The sequence below is a fragment of the Thermobia domestica genome, chromosome 7, assembly GCF_964235325.1.
Source record: "Thermobia domestica chromosome 7, izTheDome1.hap1.1, whole genome shotgun sequence".
In the NCBI taxonomy this organism is placed as follows: domain Eukaryota; kingdom Metazoa; phylum Arthropoda; class Insecta; order Zygentoma; family Lepismatidae; genus Thermobia; species Thermobia domestica.
The window spans coordinates 140,864,177-140,887,027 of record NC_137460.1 but is presented as its reverse complement, the minus strand read 5'-3'; the positions used below and the strand labels follow the sequence as shown (position 1 = coordinate 140,887,027).

The 22,851-nt window shown below is 34.8% G+C and overlaps 1 protein-coding gene across 1 annotated transcript; it reads left to right on the top strand.

Moving 5' to 3' along the window:
- Window positions 1–4,539: 4,539 nt before the first annotated feature.
- LOC145689359 (uncharacterized) lies at window positions 4,540–20,591 on the top strand. Its single transcript, XM_081763511.1, has 4 exons — window positions 4,540–4,675; window positions 5,430–5,529; window positions 11,974–12,089; window positions 20,078–20,591. The coding sequence occupies exons 1-4, from the start codon at window positions 4,540–4,542 to the stop codon at window positions 20,206–20,208; spliced, it is 483 nt and encodes a 160-aa protein (XP_081619637.1). The 3' UTR covers window positions 20,209–20,591.
- Window positions 20,592–22,851: the final 2,260 nt, after the last annotated feature.

Genomic DNA, 22,851 nt, shown 5'->3' with positions numbered 1-22,851 from the left:
CATGATCTGACTCGCTGACATAAAATAACGAGTACTTCTGGTTGACGTGGAAAGTTGAAATTTGGCATTATTGTAGCCCTTTTTAACTAACACTCAGAAAAGTTGCGAAAAGTGAATATTTTAAAGTTTTAGGGGATCTAAAGGGAGATGAAGAAGTTCTTCACGTTACAAACAAGCTTTTTTCTTCAACATATTATCTCATGTTTTCGGTACTTGGAATTGGAATAAAAACCTTAAAATCGATATACTTTTATGTTTTCCTTAGCGTTCTTACCCAAATAAATCTCCAAAGATACAAATTTTCAACTTTAGAGTGGTCTTATTGGGAACTGAATAATCTTTCAAATGTTATTTAATGGGACATCTGCACCCCAAAATGTTTAGGCCCTTCCGGCAAGATTAGAATGATGAATTTTGGCATGATTGCAGACTTTTGGGACTAACCTAAAGGAAATTTTCCAAATATAAATATTTTTAACTTTAAGGAATATAAAGGGGACCGAAGAAATTCCCGTGTTATTCAAATGGGCGTGTTCTTGGGATTCAAATTTTTATCTTTTAGATAGTTCGAAGAGAAGAGGAAACTTGCAATTACGTAGAATTCTGAGTTTAAGACGTGTGAGGCTGTAGGCCGAGCAAACACAATTGTGGGTTTGAGTGTGGAGCCCCCAGGTGGCCAAAGGCTAGTATATATAAAGCTGGAGGAGTAAATATGGAAGCATATAATAATATTCACTTGCTATAATGAAAGATGTTAATAGTTATATGTAACAAAGTACTTTTCAGTACTTCGCCATTTACATTTTTCATTTTTCCTCTTTATGTTTTTTTAAATATTACCCTACAAGTAGCTTTTTATCCGGAAACTGTCATATTTTCATTATGTAATAAATCATATGCAGGTATGTGATGTGAGAAAGAAGAAGCTTATCAATTATTATGAATAGTTATATTTATATTTAACTTCTTCACCAATACCAACATCATTTGTTCAATTTATTGCATCATAGTAATCGTTTAATTTGAAGTAAAATCTTAAACCTCACTCATTACATGACTATTCTGGTGGTTCTCTCCTTCTATACAATCATATACAATTAAAAATACTGAAAAGAAAATATTATCTGAAATATACTACTCCACCAAATAATATAGTGTTTCTTGTGTTTTGTTTCACCTGATAATTGTTTTCTATGTATTGACTTTTCCAGATCGCCAGCGATTGTGTAATCCTGATGAATTAATATGTATAGAAAACATAAAAGGTATTTTAACTATTTAACTTGTTAAGAAGGGTGTTAATCTTTACTTAACACTCGCCCAGCAAAGATACTAGAAATAACGTATCCGTCGAACATAGAGTCATTTTTGACCCATCAATATTTTAATTATTTTTTAAAGGAGAATATAGTGTTATTACTAGATTTCCACCTAATTTAACGCTCGATATTAGTGATGATCATATTGGTCTTCAGTGGCGGATTTAGAAGGTAAAAATTGGGGGAGGGTGTGGCAGCGAGAACCCAGAATATGATAGCTTCAGCACTCTCTTCTTGTTGTGTAATCAGTTCACGAAATATCACATGTTAAGTATTCAAAAACTTGTGCTCTGATATTATTACGGCAAAAGGAACAGACGCACACAGTTTACTTACATTCTTCTTTTGCACGAGTGAAATTGGACTAAAATATTTGATATTTACTCTGACAGGCAGTGTTGCCAGCTCGTGAAGGGAAATTTCCCATCCGAAGACATGAAATTTTGCAGTAATATATATGTTTCCTGCAAATATATAAGGCACACAAACACACCCAGATATGTATATATATTACCATGTGTTTCCATTGATACACATTTTGAAGAAACTTATCTCATATCCTATATATTTGGAAGAAAATATCCCGCTTCCCGCTATTGATATGAGTTTCCCCTTTCATTGGATTTTTGCCACCTGGCAACACTGCTGACAAGTTGGAGTATGCTAAGGAAATGAAGAAAAATTAAAAATGATCATACTGAGTGAGTATAATGGCAATAAATCGGACAATGTGAAGCAGACAAGACAAACAAAATATCCTTCACGTAAATCTCGAACACTGGGTCATTGAAAACCCAGACAAAGAATTGTTTATTTGTGGTTGACAAACAAAGAATACTAGAACAATGGAAGTGTTACTGCATGGCTCGTAGATTAAAAGAAGCATACCTAGGCCGATGACCGAAAAAAAGGAACAAGAAATAGGAAAAAAGTTAAAACAAAACATTTGTGGGTCAAACATGACCCAATGTCTGTTGGGCGAGTGTTAATCGATAATTAATAAATTTTTGATACTAAATATATTCATGTTGAGTTTGGTTAATCTAACAACTTCTTTATAGTTTTAGAATATACGTTTGTTCGTAAATATTTTGAATACTCGCTCTTTTTGATGATTCACAAACTTTTTAAAGTTGAAATGGCAAACTAGTCTATGAGTATAACACAAGTAAATTTGCTAATGCTTTAGACAAAAATAAGTTACATACAGAACTGGAAGACATGTAACTTGCAGTTGTCATGTTTAATAATTAGTTCTTTCTAAAAATGTATTTTCTAAAGACACTCCCATGCACCCCCATATATATATATATATATATATATATATATATATATATATATATATATATATATATATATATATATATATATATATATATATATAATGTGTGTGTGTGATGAGATTTTTACATGGCCTAAAGGTTTCTTCAATTATATAAAACAATGTTAAAACAAATGAAATATATTTATGTCGTATCTTCTGGTCGCACATTACTGTCCAGAATTTACAAAATTTGTGAGTTTAAGAAAGCCTTTATTTTCTTAAAACAAGTAATATAGGAATGCTACAGTTATATTCGTAGAAAGGTTCCCCTATCTATATTTTGGGAGTTAGCATGCCGCAGTGGCCTTGATCTGGATATCACGAGACGCATGCCTGCGTGCAAACTTTCTCTGTGGTTGCGCGCACTTTCCAGCCGACCACCTTTTCGTGTTTTGTTGTCAACTGTCACTTTGCCATAGACATGACTGCAGAGTGAAGCTTGGTGTAGTGTTGTTCGTGTTAATAGGTGTTTTTATGTCAGTTTAGTTATATGTTTGTGCTGTTATCATTGAGACGGTCTTTTGTTCGCGAGGGAAAGCCCATTGCTGCTAAGATGTAACGCCAAAGAAAGTAGACGCAGGTATAATAACTAGAAGGAACTTTGAATGTCCTACATTTGGTCACCCACGAAACTTCTTAACTAACAAGCTATCAACACATGAGGACATTCATCGTTGCGGCTTTCAAGAGAGATACAATTTGGCTATTGAAACAAACAACAAGAGTGCAGTCTTTTCAAAATAGCGGCAACAATAGCAAACAGCATTAAATATGTGTACGACAAAGCTTCCATTCTAACTGCGACGGAGTAGAGTGGTGCAGCGTATTAACACTTATTGTGATTTCTATTATAAGCTCAGAAAATCATAGAACTGTTAAAAAATAAACGAACATTTTCAAACTGAGAGTCGAGGAATTTAAGGAGAGGTTTCCTCGGTTTTTGACATCGCTGCAAGTAAATTTCCTATTGTTGCTGATGGCTCTACGTGCAAGAGAACTCTATATGGGTGTGCGTGTCCCAAATGTGAAAAGGAGAAATTCCTGCCCTGGAGTTACGATTTGTATACTTGCAGCAAAAATATGGCATTGGAAAGATCGGTTCTTTAGACTTGAAGGAAACAAAACGAATTACTGCAAGAAACAAGCGTAAAAATATATCAAAGAAAACAAAGTGAGTTCCCAGAGCCATGCAAAAGTGACGAAGTACGTACCCATGGAAATTCAGATTCTGACTTTCTGACGAAAGTGACCAAGAATTTGCACCACAGCCTAAAATTTTAACGGATAACCTGCAGTGGCAGATGAGTGTTTCATTAGAAACTACAGCTTTAACTAGTGACCGTTATGGCGTGTCTGAACGTGCAACTGCTGCTATTGCTTCCAGGATATTGTAGGATATCGTGTTGGTTAACGTATCAGATACTTCCTATGTTGTGGACAAAAGCAAAGTGCGAAGAGAAAAAAGCTGTGTACAAGTTAATCTTGAAAGTCAGACGAATGAAGAAGTGTATGCCCTGTATAGCCTCTATTTCGATTGGAGAAAGGACAATACACTGTGTTTGCAAAAATTAGTGGAAAATATTTTTGCAGAACATAAAAGAAGGACCATTACTCCTTAATCCAGGATATTCGGTATACTTACATAAGACACATTTGTCGCTCTTCCAGCTCAGCAACTGATATAGCCGACAGCATTACATCCTATCATTTGGAAAACGTCTTATCACTTGACAAATTAGAGTGATCGTCTATGATGGCACTGTACCCAATACTGGTTGGAGAAATGGTGTCATTCGTCAAATTGAGTTGAATGTATGAAGACCTCTATAATTGAATATTTGTCTACTTCATTTTAATGAACTTCGATTTCGCTACCTTTTCCAGCACTTAGATAGCATGACAACAGGACCAGTAGGTTATTCAGGACCAATTGGAGGAGATCTAGCTTGGTGTGAAAAGCTACCAGTTATTGAAATTGAACCTATCAATTGTCTGAATCCTACAGGCGGATACTCAGCAACGACAACCGAAGGTCCAAAACATGTTTACGAGACCATTGAGATAATACAGTATTTGCCAGAAGAGCTGAAACAACTTGTAGACCCCATTATAGAATGGAATACATACTTTCCTCATCCCGAAAATGTATTTTGACGATGATCATTAACGATAGATACCACATTTGAGTACTAGGATACAGACGAATTTTGAAGGCAAGGCAAGCAGCTTCTGAAAGTGATTCTATTAGACATTTTACGCCAGCAAACCTGAACTTTGGATCTATAGATTACACCAAATAATACAATGGAATACTTGTAATCGTACTTCTACTGTTTGTTATGAGCATTGACTAATGACGAAATAAGACAATTTATATGCAGAGACTCTAAGCGAGTTATGAATTTCAAGAAGTTCCCATGTCATACTCAAGCTGTCGAAAGATGTGTTAAGCTTGTGACGGAAGCTTTTGGTGGAGTGTGTAGACACAGTACTACAGACGGCTTTATGAGAGCTACACTATTATCAAGATCAACAATTCCTACATTTAATTCACTTGTAATGATAATCGCAAAAGTAAATTTTTGGGATGAGCAATATAAGCATTCAATTTAAGCAGTAAACATTTATTTAACTTATTCTACATTCTAGAGCGGGTATAGGATTCACAGTTGGGTTTTAGCAAGCATATGAGAGTTTCAATGATATTCATAGCCTCCTCATACCTTTACAGAAATAGTATACTTCTTATATAAAATTATTTAATTTTCTTCTTCTTGCAATTTCAGATAAGTTGTACCCAGTCAGAACTTTCGAAGAAGAAAAAGATGGATTACATTGTGAATGTCCATTGTCTTGTTTATCTGTGTTTGCAAACCCGATTATTTTGTAAGTATAAAACTTTAGTTATCGATATTTGCTATTTGAAGTTAGATTAACACTAATAACCCAATAAATACGTAATTCGCCATTACAATGTAAAAAGATAGGGGAAAGTAAGAATAAAGAATAGCGCAAAATATTTCTCAAATTAGAAAATACAATAGAATGTAACAATGACTGAATGAAATTTTAAAATATAGTTAAGCATGAAACAACAACGTCAGATATGATAGGCAGATATACGAACCTTCACAGATTATTAGTAAAGAAAATTCACAATGTTTGGGAGAATATTCCAGACATAAAAATATAAAATGGCAGATCGCCGTCGGTGTAGAAATGCAGCTGTTCGGCGTTATGACCAGACAAAGATTGACAATTCCTAAAAAGGTAATTAATCGGGTATAAAATGATGGTCGAAGTCCAGTAAAACATCTTATCGTTGATTTTATTAATGGAAAATGTTATTTAGTGCACGGATATCGCAAGTATAACACCAAATGAAATTAGATAATTCTTGTAATATTTTAATAGAAAATATCTAACTAAACTAAGTCTTTGGCGTGGATCTAAGATTTTCAACGCCGCTTTTACAAAGTTCTCCATTGACTTCTGGTCTTACATGGGAACCTATCCAAGTGTAACTCTGACTTCGAGTCGAGACAGTGGCCGTTGGATACCTTGTCTCAAAAGAACGTAACACGAAAAGGAAAACATCCTCGATACAACCGTTGCGGAGAAATAAGAGTGTAAAGATAGAATTTGAGATCCATACTATACATTACAAAGTCACATTCCGGGTCTGATTTTTCAGAAGCGGTTGGGTAAGGAAACTCAGCGAATACATATCAAATTAATGTGGGAAACCCAGCACCTTCTGAATGAAAAATTTGTGTTCCCGGGGCAATCGCAGTGTCCCAGACGGGTCCAACTCAAAATTTGCAAATGGAACCGGGGATCAAGTAGCATATTGTATGAAACCTATTGTTTAATAAAAGAATGTAGAACAAATCTCAACTCTCTACGATAACCCTGTGCAAACGGGCAACTGGTCAAAATGTCAATACAACCTACATCAGAAAATCTATGGCTACTCTTCTAAATCCGTTAAGTTCGCCGATCAAGCGGGTTTTGCAATGAAATTCACGTGTACTCGTACGCTAGCCGATATTGGCGAGAACAAAACCTATCTATGCGTGAACAACAAACACAGGGTGTATCCACATATATATAATAATGCCATCCATAACCACAACAGGCGACTTGCTTGGCCCACTATTTGTATCTTTACAACAAACAAGGGGTAATGGATTCGGACCACGTATTCTTGAACAATTGAATGCCACTTTATCACGGAATCTATAATTCACGTGTAGTACATCTGGAAAGATGTCCCGAGCCCACATACAAGATTGGGTAAACAACTTCGTGAAGGCAACGATACTCACCGAAAGTAAAACATTGGTTATATTAGATTGCTTGTCCGGGCAAAATACCTTGCGCATGCAAACACTCCTTGCCGAATTATTGGATTCAACGATCCTGCCAGATGACGCCTACCACCCCGAAGACTGCGAATGTGCACTTGATCATTGGATTGACCTGGCTACAATCCCACCGACAACAACAGCTTTAGTCTAGCATAATGATGTGTACTTCTCCCGCAATGGAAATGTTTGCTACGTTTATCTTCGAATTTCACTCGACAATTTCAACATTGCCCATAACTGGCAGTTTCTTTTAAACGTACAATCTTTGGTACATAACCAATTACGACCTCTTGTTTTTAGAGAAATGATCATTTATGATTGTGAGAAATGCGGATACAATGTTAAACATGTAGAAACTTTTCAGAATGTAAATAACGTGTGTTTTTCTTTCACAACTGACCAGGAAAGATGTCAATCAGATAATTGTTCTGATGGAGTGTTTATTCGATGTGCTTATTGTAACAAGTGTATTTCTTTAATGCATTTTCTGGAGAGAGTTTGTTTTCATTGAATTTGATGGTATTTGTTTTCATTGTGTCTAGCACAATATATTTGTTTTCTTTATTGAAGTAACATTCTGTAAATATACCGCAAAGTTGAATATCTATTTTCTTTGGAGATAGTTTTGATTACTTATATTTCATCCACATATTCTTCGAATAAATTGCATATTGCTGCAAATCAATATTCTCCGTAGATCAATATTCTCAGACAGGGTGTTTTTTGTGTCAATATTCTATGAAACACTACCTTCTGGTACACTCACTATGTTTTGGCTCTTCTCCCATCCCACTTAGCTATCGTTTTCTTTCCCGGGTTTACAACTCTCAAACTGGTTTCCAACTTTATATTTTAACGAAATATTATTCGAGACCATCCCCTCTAGCCCTAGAAAAGCACCCTGCGATATATTTTATTTCTGCACCATATTTCCAGTTTTTCCAACTCCACTCCTTTCCCAGTTGCCTCACAGTTTCAGAGTCACTCCTCTTCGCCTTTGTCATCATATTTCTCGTTCAGCAAATCCTCCGATAGAAATTTTACGGTGCAATCTGCGAATATGGGGTCCCGATTCGCGAAGCATATACCGTTGCCTTTTGAGCTTCTCACCGTCCACGACGGTTGCGATTGACAATGTATCCTTTCTATTTTAGGACACTAAATCCAATGGTCATGGTCATTCTATGATCCACTGATCATTCAAAGTCACACTTATACTTGGTTACGGTCCGTTGTGCGACTCTGCAGCAATTTGTTTTACTTCAATACTTTACACTTTTAAACGTGTTTTTCTGTTTCGTTATTGTCCCAACTTAACGGATTTAGAAGAGTGGCCATAGATTTTCTGATGTAGGTTGTATTGACATTTTGACCAGTTGCCCGTTTGCACAGGGTTATCGTAGAGAGTTGAGATTTGTTCTATATTCTTTTATTTAACAATAGGTTTCATACAATATGCTACTTGATCCCCGGTTCCATTTGCAAATTTTGAGTTGGACCCGTCTGGGACACTGCGAGTGCCCCGGGAACACAAATTTTTCATTCAAAAGGTGCTGGGCTCCCCACACTAATTTGATATGTATTCGCTGAGTTTCCTTACCCAACCGCTTCCGAAAAATCACACCCGGAATGTGACTTTGTAATGTATAGTACGGGCCCTCAATTTTTAACGTTTCACGCTTATACCACCGCAACGGTTGAGATCGAGGATGTATCCTTTTTCGTGTTATTTTCTTTTGGGACAAGGTATCCAACGGCCATTGTCTCGACTAGAAGTCAGAGTTACACTTGGATAGGTTCCCTCGTTAGTTAAGTGGACTCAGTTTCAATTTCGTATTAGTATTTCCGCAAGATCCGTCTTAATTTTGTTCTCTATTTGGCACCTGGGTCTTCCTAATAGTCTGTCCGATTGGGTTTAACATGTAAGACGTGAGATTGTGAATTAGCAGAAATAGAAAGGGACCGTAAAATCACAAATATTTGTAAAAACAAGTTCTGAGATTCTTTTTGGGTGTATTGCCTCGAAATGAATCTTCCTGCTTCCAAGCTACGCACCCAAAACTTGACTGTGGTATTCAGCAGTTCCATATAGAAATTCGAATTAAACCTGATTTCCTGTTTAAATATGTATTATGACTACATCACCGTCATTAGTTACACATACAAACGTTGATATGTTTCATATTCACGAAGAAATTAAATGTCGATTAAATCATTGACTTCGTGTTATCTTTCAGTTCAAAATCTCTTGTCGTCGCGAATTCTGTCGAGGAATTTGAATCTTAGAATATATAAAACGATAATCATGCCTGTTGTTCTGTATGGCTGCGAAACATAATCGCTTACTTTGAGGGAAGAATATAGACTAAAAGTATTTGAGAACTAGATCCTGAGACAAATATTCGGACCCAAGAGGAACGAGAATTTTGAATGGTGAAAACTTCATAACGAGGAATTATATAAATTATACGGTTTACCAAACATTCTTAGGGTCATCAAGTCTAGGAGGCGGAGGTGGGCAGGTCATAAAGCCTGGATGGAAGAAAGTAGAAAAGCTATGAGTGCTAACTGGAAGACCAATCGGGAAACGACAATTAGGAAGACCTAGGCGCAGATTTTAGGACAATATTAGGATGGATGTCGCAGAAATAGGAGTACAGAGTAGGAACGGGGTCCAGTTGGCTAAGGACAGAAGTCAGTGGAGAGCTTTTGTTAACGCGGTATTGAACCTCCGGGTTCCATAGGCCATAGAGTTAGTTAGTTGTAGAGATTCTCTAAACACATTCAAGAAATGAGACTAAAGTAGTACGGTCAACTAATGAGAAGAATCAACAACTATGACCAGAAGAGTTAAACCAATCAAGTGGACTGGAAGAGGTATAGATCGAAACCACAAAGGAAATGGATAGATATAGTTAAGAATTACTTCATTGAGAAAGGTGTGACAATAAAGAAATCTGAGATAAGGCTTAATGGATAAGATTTAGCGGTAACATCCACCTTACATTATTCGGAAAAATAGAGAGAAAGAAAATGATGAATAAAAATTACTAAAACTTATTTAACGTGGTTTTATAATCAACCTTTTAAAACCAAACTCACTTCTCGCTTGTGTCTTTTACAAAACAACGCTTTCCACATTTCTTTCCGTTCTCTTCCGTGCTGGAATGTAGTCTCATTAATGCCAGTTATTGAGAAGAAATGTAACATAATACCTAAACTGTTGACCTTCAATGCAGGTTGAAGAGCATGTCCCTTTCGAAAATAAGCTTCATAAATGCATCTTCCTTATAACTCGTCCTCACGTTTAAATGTAACTCCTGTATTTCCCGTAGAATTTTACTTCCACATCGTAGTTAATTATGTAAATAAAATAAGTAGTGAAGAATGAGTTGATAAGATATAGCATAAGTGTTATTTTGCTATCTCTTTATATCGTCAAGAATACGTTTCATTACGATCTATAACCATTAACTCAAACAGTAAGTGGAGGATATCAATTATTCTGAGTTTCAGCTTTAATCATGACAGCGAAAATATGATGTGTAACAAGCATCAGATTTTACTCTGTACATGTAATATTTCGTATCTAGGCTTCATCTCTTACTTAATCCCTCTTATGCAACGTATTGTGATTCCAACAGTGATTTTTATGTAGTGAAAGCGGTGTGAAAGAGTAAGAAATAAGTTTTTCCTCTTAATGTCTCCAGTGTTTAAAGAACAAGTGCTATTGCACCTATGTGTATCTATTTAAACCGAAATCTGGAGCTTACGGTTTAACACTGATCGCAATATGAAAAAGTGGTAACAAACAGTAAGGAACAGTTTTCTTTATACTAACATTGATTCTCTAAGTTAAGACAGGATTCTATCTTTGAATATTTTATCCACTGAAGGTTCAGTAAGTGGTTCTCGTAGAGCGAAAGCGAAAACAGAAGACAAAGAATATTATATATATATATATATATATAGATTGCAGGTCCCAGGGATTTATTGAATCTTAACAAATAACCGGAAGTAGTAAAATGTAATAAGACTTAACGGTTTCTATATTGGTTATTATATAGTAAATGTTGAAACTTCTTACCGATTAACACTGCGTAGTACGATTTGGAATGTATTGAGTTTTCAGTGGAATCAAGTGCTGTGTAGAACATGATTGATACAAACTGTTTTTTCCATAGCCCCAGCGGCGGCGTTAATATGCTATAAAACTGATGTATAAGCGAAATATTTTGAAGTTCTTTAACAAACTCAGGTTTTCTTGTTTGCTCTTGAATTTACTTAAGTGGCCATGCAGCATTTATTAGGTGGGAGCCTTTAATTGTAAGTGACAGTGAGTAGCTTTTCTCTTATAGATTCAGCGTCTTATGTTAATAATTTTCATCTGGATTTAATCCTTTATTAAAACCCTGACTTACATGTTTCTTACTTCCTGTTTCAGGATTGAATACGTAATGTTTGGAAATCCACTATAGCTCCAGAATGTAAAAAGAAACTCACTTGTTATAATATACTGTTCAATTTTATGGCTCCTTTTGAGCTTATATTCAATTTTTTTTCTTTAAATCTAATTTTTGATGATTGTTTTTATATATTGGGCGCTCTTTAGGAGAAAGTGTCAAAGTTTTGGAGCTGATGTAGACGTTAGCATTTCAATGAATCGATAAAATAGATCCTTGTTTGTAGCCCTCCAAATGAATTCCAAGAAGGAAATACGCATAGTGTTGTTGTAAAATGCCGTATGCATGTATGTATGTATGCACTTCTTTAATGTAACCATTAAAGAATGTTGTTTCAAATTTATGTTTACATATCTATATTTAACTACCATGACTTCAGCAGATTTCAAATTACTATTACTACTACTTGTATTTTGCAATTTATTATTCAGATCTATTGAATTGCATTGCAAATTATTTCATGGATTGTACCTTATACGTCTTGTTATCTCATTCAGATCATCATCGCCCGAAAGTCCCGAAATAGGTGGTAACATAACATTGGAAGTGAGTTTGAAATACAGTAAATCCAGGCTACGGATGAGAGTTATTCGCAGCATGTTGGATATTTTTGGTAAGTTTTAGGATAATTATCTAATTGCAATATACAGTTGAACAACATTTATCCTACTGTACAAGTTGTATTCTTTCCTTTGTGAAATTGAAGCATGTGGTGTAACTAGTCAATAATATCCAGTGGAATAGTAAACTTTTTCCGTACAGTACAGCTTACATTTGAAGAATTAATGCTGGAATAGACATTCATTTAAGCTGCAGGTCTGAAACTAATCCTTACATTAGTTAATCCTAATTTGTTAATATATTTTTCGCAATTCATCATAGTGTTCTTGAAATCACTCTTTTACATATCATACATGTATGAGGGCGGTCATCAAATGTTTACCCTCGAATAGAAAGCGTAGATCTACCAGAATATCGTTATTTGGTCTTCTCCATATATTAGCCGTATAAAGAAAGTAGGAGTCTGCCATCATCAGTAGTTTCGACATAGGAGCGTTTAAAGGTAAACTCATCCCGCACTTAGATTCCGAAACACTTCTAGGTATCCAGTCCCACGATATTTCACAATTCCGGGGTTCCTGGAAATCAGAAGGGCTAAATCCAAACCGTGCCAATCTCAAGATATGTTAGAAATTATGTGCTGAAGTACTATGTACACTCTCGGACCCAACGGTAGTTGTCAGCTGACCATTTGAAAGAAGCAACAACTCTCTCCTCCTTTGGTTGAGTTGTGATGTTTTCCCTATAAACATACTTTACTCTGTTAAGTAGTATAAAACATCATGGAGGGAATAATATTTCTCCCACCTCATTACTTGGTATTTCCTCAATACGACGGATTTAGTGATGGGTAAATTCCTGGGAATATATTTTTGGGAATATTTCCAGGAAACTTCCCGGGAAGATTCCCAAAAATGGGAATATTCAGGGAATTTATGTCTAAACGAAATGAACTTGCGTTCAATTACTGTATTGATTTAAAAGTCAAATTCTTTTTTAATAATATCATAGTATATTTATTACTGTTGTCTCCAGAGGATTCTTTAAAGTGTATATTCTGAACGGTTTTATGTTATTTTATTATGTTTACAGAGTACACACAAATGTATATTTACTTACAATATATTTTATGGGAGTAAATATGTTGCAAAATATTTGGTATAGGAAGTCTACATAATTTTGCACCACTAAACAGTTTATATTTATGTGTAAGTGGATTTTCTAAAGTTGACCCTACTACTGATGTTATAAATACATTACGTTTTTAAATGTTATAAACAAATTAAGTAGGGCAACTGCCAGAAAACGCATGTCTCGCTATTTATCAACATTTGCGCATTCATGTTTGTCCACAATATTTGCAAGATACGGACATATCTTTAGAATTTTGGACGTAACATTGCCACACACGACCTTTTTTCCTACCCATATCTCAAAATTTCATGCGTTAATTCACATGTAAGAGACGCTTCGGTACCTATTCAGAAGCTCCCAGTCAGACAGCAGACAGACACGTTTATTACTAACGGTGATTCGGGGTGTATTGATAGTACTTCAACTGTACCTCCAAAGAATTTCTAGATTACTTTACTGAGTTGTTCCTTTTCATTCATAAATTAGTGTTTTGCTACTTTATAATACAAATGGAAATGGAAATTTAAAAATCATATTATTAACTATTATAAAAAGTAGTCAACAAATTTCAATATTTCAACCTCCAAATTATTTAAAACCTGGTAGTAAATGACAATAAATGAAAATAAAGTAATTAATCATATAATTCTTATAATTTAGAAAATAAAATAAAGAAATGAAAATAAACTTCTTCCCGGGAATTTATATGCCACGGAAAACCCCGGGAATATTCCCACTTTTTATTTTCCTTCCCACCGAGAATATTCCCACTGCCCATCACTAGACGGATGTCACGCATAAAAGACTCTCGTCCCTTCTCAACCAGCGGGGTTGGAGCCAAAGATGGAAGAGTTACTAGTGATGGGCAGTTGAAATGTTCTCAGCATGCAAAGAAAAACGCCTCCCTTTCTGTAACTACTTGATGTTTAGAAAACCAGAAGTTTGAAGTTACTTAGTCAGAACAGTATGGCGGTTGGAGATGTAATGAGTAACCGAACTTCTGCTAAAAAATGACTCTACCTGGACTTTCTGGGATGGTGTATTGTCGATTAATCGCCAAATAGTTTCTTAATATGTCACATCTTAATAGTGTCTTAATGTGTCGCTTTACCTTAGAACCATCACGAAAATTTTGCAGCCCATATAATGTATCTGTCATGCTTTGATAATAGGGAAAGCAATCGGTGAGGTTTATGCCATTGCGATTCAAGAAAACTCAAAACATGGTATATTACATGGAGACTGTGTACATATTACATGGAGACTTGTAGATTGTTGAGTGTATTACATATTAGAAGAAGAGTGTGTATTCACAACTTTAATATACGAGTCATGCTGATACAACCAAATTTTATACATGGTCAGAAGATTATCATTAAAATTATACTTTTGGTTATGCAAAGAATCAAAACGTTGCTGTTTCCCAAAATCGTTCTGCACACTACGACACTTTGCACATACAGTGCAGTTTCTTGCACTTACAAGTAAAAGGGTCCAAATCGATGAATCGAGTTCCGGGATGAGACATAGTACATCTGATAGAGGGTGTGAAAATATGTGTATGTGCAAAGCTATAGCGGCTGAGCGCAAAAAGAAATTGAGGTGGAGGGGGTCAAAGTTGGTGAGAGAAGAGCTATGCTGTTATTAAAATACATCAAATAAACTGTTGAATCGTGAAAACAGTGAAAGATAGACAACGCAAACGATGGTAGTTTCACATATTGACAAAAGAAGAATGAACATAGTATATCACGAATCTCCGCCGCCATTTTGAAGTATGTGATATTTTTTGAAATAGAAAGGTGGTAAATATGATACATCAATTAGGGCCAGCATGTTCTCAAAAAGGCAGTTATGAACATTATTGATCATTATCTGCACTTATTTGGAATATTTAAAATAATCTTTATAGTTATTTACGAAAATCTAGGAGACTGATACTCGTAGTATATTGAAAGTCAGGATTATCACGCAATCACATGTCAGTTAAACAATCTACAAGCCAAAAAACTAATAGTGAAATTTGATATCCAAGTTGTATATTATTACATTATTATTTATGACATTACTTTCAATTTGCTTCATATAATGCCGAAGCGAACTGTTCCAGTCTGGAAGAACCGCTTCAAATTATTTTTTTATTGTTTTGTTTCTCGTGCTTTTGGTCGAAAATAATGTGGAGTTTATATAGCTTCCTTTCGTTAAACGACATACTTGGTAATACAGACCATAACACAATAAAATGTGATAGATTGGAATGCAATTGCTACGCACTGTACATAAATCACAATATTTTTCACCATTTGCAATATTTTTCACTCAATTTTCTTTGTTCACCTAGGTAAGCAATAGCAACTTGAGATGAGTGTAGCATGTGATATCTAAACGAAAATTGGTTCGCAAGTTCGGAAGTTGCAATCATGATCCATCGTCGGAGAACACAGTAATCGTGTCCTGTGTCAAAGTGAACATAATAATTGAACGCTTCAAATTGCAAACGAACTGATCAAACATAATGCGGCACTACTCGAGAAAGCCACCTCACCCGATAACTTATATTCCGCTACAACTTCATTGTTCTATTCGATTGCAGTAGGTGGACAAAGAAAGTTGAGTGAAAAGTATAGCAAGTGGTGAAAAATATAGTGGTTTACGAACAGTACGTAATAATTATTTTCTAATCTATCAGATTTGTTGTGTTATGGTCTATATTCGTATGTCATTTAAGGAAAGGTAGCCATATAAACTAAACATTGTTTTCAACAAAAAGCGCAAGAAACAGAAGAAAAAAAAACTGAAGCGGTTCTTCCAGATTGGAACAGTTCTCTTCGGCATTATATGAAGCAAATTGAAAGTAAAGTCATATCAAATTTCACTGTTAGTTTTCTTGGCTTGTAGATTGTTTGACATGTGTTTCGTGATAATCCTAACTTTCAATATTCGAGTATCAGTCTCCTAGATTTTCGTAAATAACTATAAAGATTATTTTAAATATTCCAAATAAGTGCAGATAATGATCAATAAAGTTCATAACTGCCTTTTTGAGAACATGCTGGCCCTAATTGATGTATCACATGACTACCTTTCCATTTCAAAAGATATCACATATTTCAAAATGGCGGACTTCAAGATGGCGGCGGAGGTTCGTGATCTATTCTGATCATGCTCCTTTTGTCAATATGTGAACCTACCACCGTTTCCATTGTCTATCTTTCACTATTTTTACGATTCAACAGTTTATTTGATGTATTTCAATAGCATAGCATAGCCCTTCTCCCACCAACTTTCACCCCCTCCCCCTCCATTTTTATGGCGCTCAGCCACTATAACTTCGCGCATATACATATTTTTACACCATCTATCAGATGCACAATGTCTCATCTCGCAACTCGATTCATACATTTGGACCCTTTACTAGTTAGAAACATAAGAAATCGTATTACTAATTAAAGAGAAGGGAACATTTCTAACGTATGTTCATACCTGTAGCATAAAACTTCTTATTCAATTGCAAAATGTTTTTGATCGCTTCTCATATTAATACATTATCATATTGCAACAATGTACTGTTCTATAATTCGCACCATACAAAGCAGCTGCGGCATCAAGTGTGTTTGAATAATTAATTTAAATGAAATCATCTGTTACCTGGGTTGCTGGAAGTTTTAAGAAAGTAGCGGGAATACAAGCGAACGGAAACAAACCAAAGTTATTTCACGCAATATCCATTAGGCTCGGCATCTTTTAGACAACCATTTGCTCTTTGATGCACTTTTATGTTTGAAAGACCTAACATTCCCTAAATTAAAAAAAAAAATGATTACGCTGATAATTGACATCAGACGGCTTCGTCGCTGTACAGGGCTAGATAATGATTCCCCTTGCGAGAGGTCGCAAAAATAGCAAACACTATCTTTACATAAAGTGTCCGGTGGTAAAAATTCCTGCAGTTGATACAACAAAGAGGGCTAGGAATGTAGTTCCTAACTCTCAGGTGGTGAAAATAACCTTCATTGAATTTATCTAGAGTAGTTAAACTTAAAGTTAATTAAGTAACTGTTGAAGATTGTTTACCCGATTTGTTACTTTAATTCAACGAACTTCATTAACATTTAGTCTCTAAAGTCAACATTTATAACCATTAATTACGTTCAGTAGATAATAACTTGGACTTATACGGCATTGGGTTCGTCATTATTCATTTCAGAGACCCCGAAATTGTCGATTGCAGAAGCTATCGATGTCAGTCATTTTTCATTTTCCTTTCGACTCCCACTCCTCGAGGATCTTATTCCCTCAATTTATTCATACAGTGGCGGATCCATTATATTATCAAGGGAGGGGCTAAACCATAGTTTGCCGTTTTATCCAGTGTAAAGCAGGATTGAAGCCCATTTTACCCAGTGTATACCTGAGCTTCAAGAAAGGGCTATAACCCCTATAGCCCCCCTTAGATCCGCCACTATATATATATATATAAATTGAAAGTCATATGTTTATCAAGTTTGGTTAAAATTCCTCCAGATATTCATCTTTTACGCTGGAATATGTATTCATACGCTTACATCCAAGTATATAGATGTGAGAGCAACGTCTTTGACGTAAACTTGAGATTAAATGTCATCACGATTCTAACCAGTAGCTTGACAAACTCGAACTATGGATTCGGCACTAATTTCAGCCATTTGAGACATTTTATTTTTCACTTCTCACCCCTCCCATGCCGATCGGGATGAACTTGAACTTTATCGTATTCTGGAGTGTAATTACATATTAAGCTCGGCAACATCAAGAACTATGGATTCGACATAAATGTCATATTCGATTATTTGTATATGTCAAATTTTCTTGCCAGCCTGAAGTACCAGTTGGGTTTAAAAGTAGACCTAAATGGTATAGAATGTCGCCAACCAACTTCCAAATCCTGAAGACTATGGATTTGATGCTACTGTCGATCATTTTTGATTGCTATTTCATGTCACAATCCCCCGCCAAGGACACTAGTGGTAGCTGAACTTGGATTTAAACGCCATCGGTAGTGTCGCTATTCATCTCAGCAACAACAACTATGGACTGTACGTTAAAATCAGTTGTTTCCTATCATTTTATATGTTCCGCTCTCCCTTCGTGTGCTAGGGGAAGAACTTGGTCTTGAATGTCATCGGCCCTGCCACCAATCAAGTTGCGGACGATCCCCCGAAACTATGGTTTCGACATTAATATCGGCCATTTTCAATTATTTTTACATGTTGCAATTTCACTCCCATTCCAAAGTGCTAATGCCAGCTGAACATGAACTTAAATGGAACCTAGGGTGCCAATTTTTACCTAAGTAACCCCAAAAACTATTATCGGTTGTTTCATTTATCATTTTATATGATCTTTCCAATCTCGTAGAAATGTTAAGGTGGTTTCACATTTTATCATTTTTATATGTCACTATTCTCCAACATCAGGAGTATTAATGGGCGCTGAATTTGGATTTAAACGGTATCGATCGATCGTCCCAGTAACCCTGAAAACTACAGATTGGACACTAATATTGATGTTTTCGATCATTTTTATGTCATCCCTCCTACTTTCCCTACGTATGAGAGAGCGACCTTCCTTTAATGAGAGCTGAACTTAGAGTTAAGGAACATCAGAACTGTCACCTATCAGCCTATGGATCTCAAAACCTTTGAGCTCGACACTCACAACAGTACTCTTTTCCAGACTATAAGTAATATGTGTACCAAGTTTGGCTAACACTGCTCCAGGTGTTCTAAAGTTAGACTGGAACACATACACACACAGACACACACACAGACACACAGACACACACACAGACACACACACACACACACACACACATATATATATATATATATATATATATATATATATATATATATATATAGGATGTTTCAAAACAACACCGACAACGGTCCAAAGCTCCAATACTATGAGAAATACTTTAATCGGGTCAAGACTTAACTTTGAAACTGATATGTGGGTTATCCAGAAACACGTGTTTGAGAAATCCTGCGGTACTCACGGAACAATTTTTTTAGAGGTAGTTTGGGTACGGACATATAATTTGTAGTACTGACCAACTGCCTCTATAAAAATAGTTGCGGAAGTACCTTAGGATTCTGAAACATGGATATTAGGATAAGGCAGGCAAGTATCTTTCAATCATCAATATATATAAGTATCTTTTTATCATATCATACACTCACTTCCCCTAGTTTTACTTACTTGCGAAAGGTCCTATCAAATGGCATTTAATTATCAGATAAATGTGTGAAGTGTTTGATTCTTTGAACCATGTTTCATTAATACAATATAAATCATATTCTTTGCAGTTATTTTCATTTGTGGGATGAATATCAATTCTATCAACTCCATTTACTTTTTGATAATACAAGTGTATGTTCATAATGTTTTTTCCTTATGTTCAGCCCCGTATCCACGGGGAATCTAGGGGGCCGCACCCCCAAATTTTTACTGCTCCCCCATAAAATTTTCACGATAGTCTTGGAAATGAACTATAATATGATGACGAACTATAGTATTGTTGGATCGGCTCCCGATAACTTCTACCGGCCCCCCCCCTACTTTTTTGGGTTGGCTACAGGCCTGCTTATGTTAATATTAAAAAATTTACCTGAATTTTCCTCCTTTTCATTCGATTAATTTCCAGGCACTTGCACAAGTATTTAATTCTTTAGACGATCCATAAATTTAGTGAACTAAATGCCATCTGGCCAAATACGAGTATTTGAATTATACACGGTATTAAATTTATTTTCTTGGACTCTAACATAAAATAACATTTCATCAATATTCATAAAATAATGATATATATTAACTTATTCAGTTCCTAATTTGAAATCCCAATTAATTCTTTTCTTTTCATTTCAGTTTCAATAGGAAACATAGCTGGCTTCTTTGTTGGAGCGAGTATCATGAGTGTAGCAGAGCTGTTTTATTACATTATTATCCGCCCATATTTCATATATAAGAAAATTACAAGAAGGCATAGGAGTATATAAGCAGATAAATTTCAGAAAAGTAATATATTTTCAAGTTCTAGAATAACAGCTGATATGTAACCTAATATGTAATTATGTAAATTTCAGGTTTCATTTGATAGCAATTTTAGCCTAAGTCAGTAAATTATAAAATTGTATTGAACATTTCAATCTCAGCCTACAATAGATTCCCAACTTCATCATTGTGTAAGTTCTTCATTGTGAACTTTATTTCCACTTTACTAAGTCTATAATGAATCGGAAGGGTATGCTGACTTCTGTTGGAGAGAAAAAATTAGTAACTGCCAAATACTACATTATGTATACTGCTTTTTTAGAACTAACTTCCCTTTATATTGTAATTAGTATATACATGTTCATTGTATATAACAGACAAAGGTGATTCATCTCCATTTGAAAGATCAAACTACATATGATCGTAATGTTGGTTTCTAATCATGTAATATATTTGTAAAAATAAAAATGCTTTTCCTACATGTGGTATACGTACATGATAACGTCTATTATGTCTGGAAAATTGAAACTGTATTTCTTGATTAGAATGACTGGAAGCTTTATAAACAAGTAAATAATTATTTTGATTGGAAACTCCGTAATGTTTTGCACTGCTTCCATTTTGCTTATAAGACTTCAGTAAGTAATGCAAGTACCTATGTGTTAATTATCAATCATACAGAATTGGGCAATTATGTAAGGTTAATTTATTTTCCAATAAACAAACACACGGAGAAATGTGGTTCATAATTTTACGTTTTAATTCTAATATATAAATTGTTAGGTTTAGTACAGTTTATATAATGAAACAAAACTCACTCCTTTTCCTTTTTCATTATTTTTTGATGTATTTGATGTTAAATATACAATCAATATTAAATATTCAAATCATACAATCGAAATAGCTTACAGAATAATATTTGATTTTAATTGGATGTAATAGCTAATGAGGATGTTAGTTGAGATTTTAGTAAAAAAAATTGCATAATAATATCCACAATTAAAAGTCATATTTATATACTACAAATGTCGCTGTCAGTCACATTAATTTTTTATAGTCAAAAATCACACTGATAGATGTCGATATACTTTATACCCAATTGCTTCCCTGCCTGAAACTGATAAATACAGGTAGCATACGATCAATTTGCAAATTTGAAGCTACTAAGAAATTTAATATAGAATTTGTTTTAATTTGAGAGACCGCAGTGGCTCAGTGGTAGAGCGTTCACCTCTGGTGCATGGAATCCCTGGTACTATCCGAGCTCGCGCCAAGTGAACTTTGTTGATGACAAAAACCGTGCGCGTGGGTTTTCCCGGGGTTCTCCTGTATCACCCTAGTATTTTCATTCCAACATTTTCATTCAATTCTCATTATCACCATCTCCTTTAGCCTTGCCGGCATAATCGTGAAACATAAAACGTAAAGATTTCATTTCGTTTTGTCTTGATTTTACTATTTCGAGGTAGGGCAAGGTTGAAACCACATTTAGATTTAAGTATCGAGATTTGATTGTTTCAATTGCTATACATTGTGAGAATTTATCGCAGATTAAACTCTGATGTTTCAATTTAATTATTTTAAAATGTGTAGTGATAATACTGAGTTCGAACTTGTTTTACTGGCTATTATTATAAGTGTCGTGACTATATTTGAATTAGTTAATGCCAAAAGGACTCCAGTCAAACAAACTTAGTTTTGAGGAAAATAAGAAACACATTGCAGTTTTGAAACTATAAAATCAAACTAAACTAATTTATTCAATGTAGATAAAAATGACATTAATTGAAAGTAATAGGAATACCATGTGTATGCTCATTGGCATGTTAACAAAAATTGATTCCACTGTGGACTGAAACCCTTCTTTCATATAAATTATAGGCGAAGCCATGTATGCATGTAATTTTATTTAGTTTTTTTTTTTCTCACTCTTTAACACAAAACTATATTAAGTCGATGTTTTTCCCCGGTTCCAGACGTTGCAAGTCTACCAAACGAATGGGACGAAATCAATAGTTATTGTCATTAACATATAAAACAAATATAATTCTCTATGCAGTAAGGCCTTCAGTCACTGACTCAAGGCCATGCTGCCTAGAATAATCGAAGTTGACATCTGCTTATAAAATGTTAGACCAATGAAAGTGAAGCTCTTTATGCACAGAAACATAGGTGTACCCAATATGGACAAAAATTCGATGTTAACTCAATTTCCTTCATTTCGCCATTTTATTGACTGGACCCTTTTTGCATGAACTAATACATTTACATTCAGGCATTAATACTTGTGTACAGAATGTAAGAATGTGAGCAAACAAAAAGTAAATAAACATTTTTAATATAACCGATTAGAGCTTTTATTTAGGCACGATTATGGCCTATAATGTATAGCGAACCGAAGGCTTGGAAACAACAACTAATGTAACTATTCTAAATCCAGTCAAAGACTAGAATAATAACTATTTTGATAAAGACATATTTGAGAATGATCGATTACACTACAAGTAATCAAATTCAAGAGGCTTTAAAAATACAGAAGGATAATTCATTTTTACCTAATTGATTTCATACAAATATTTGCTGATTCTAAGATATTTTACAGGAGAATACAATAAGGATTAATGTTTTCTAATGAGGACAAAAATTCA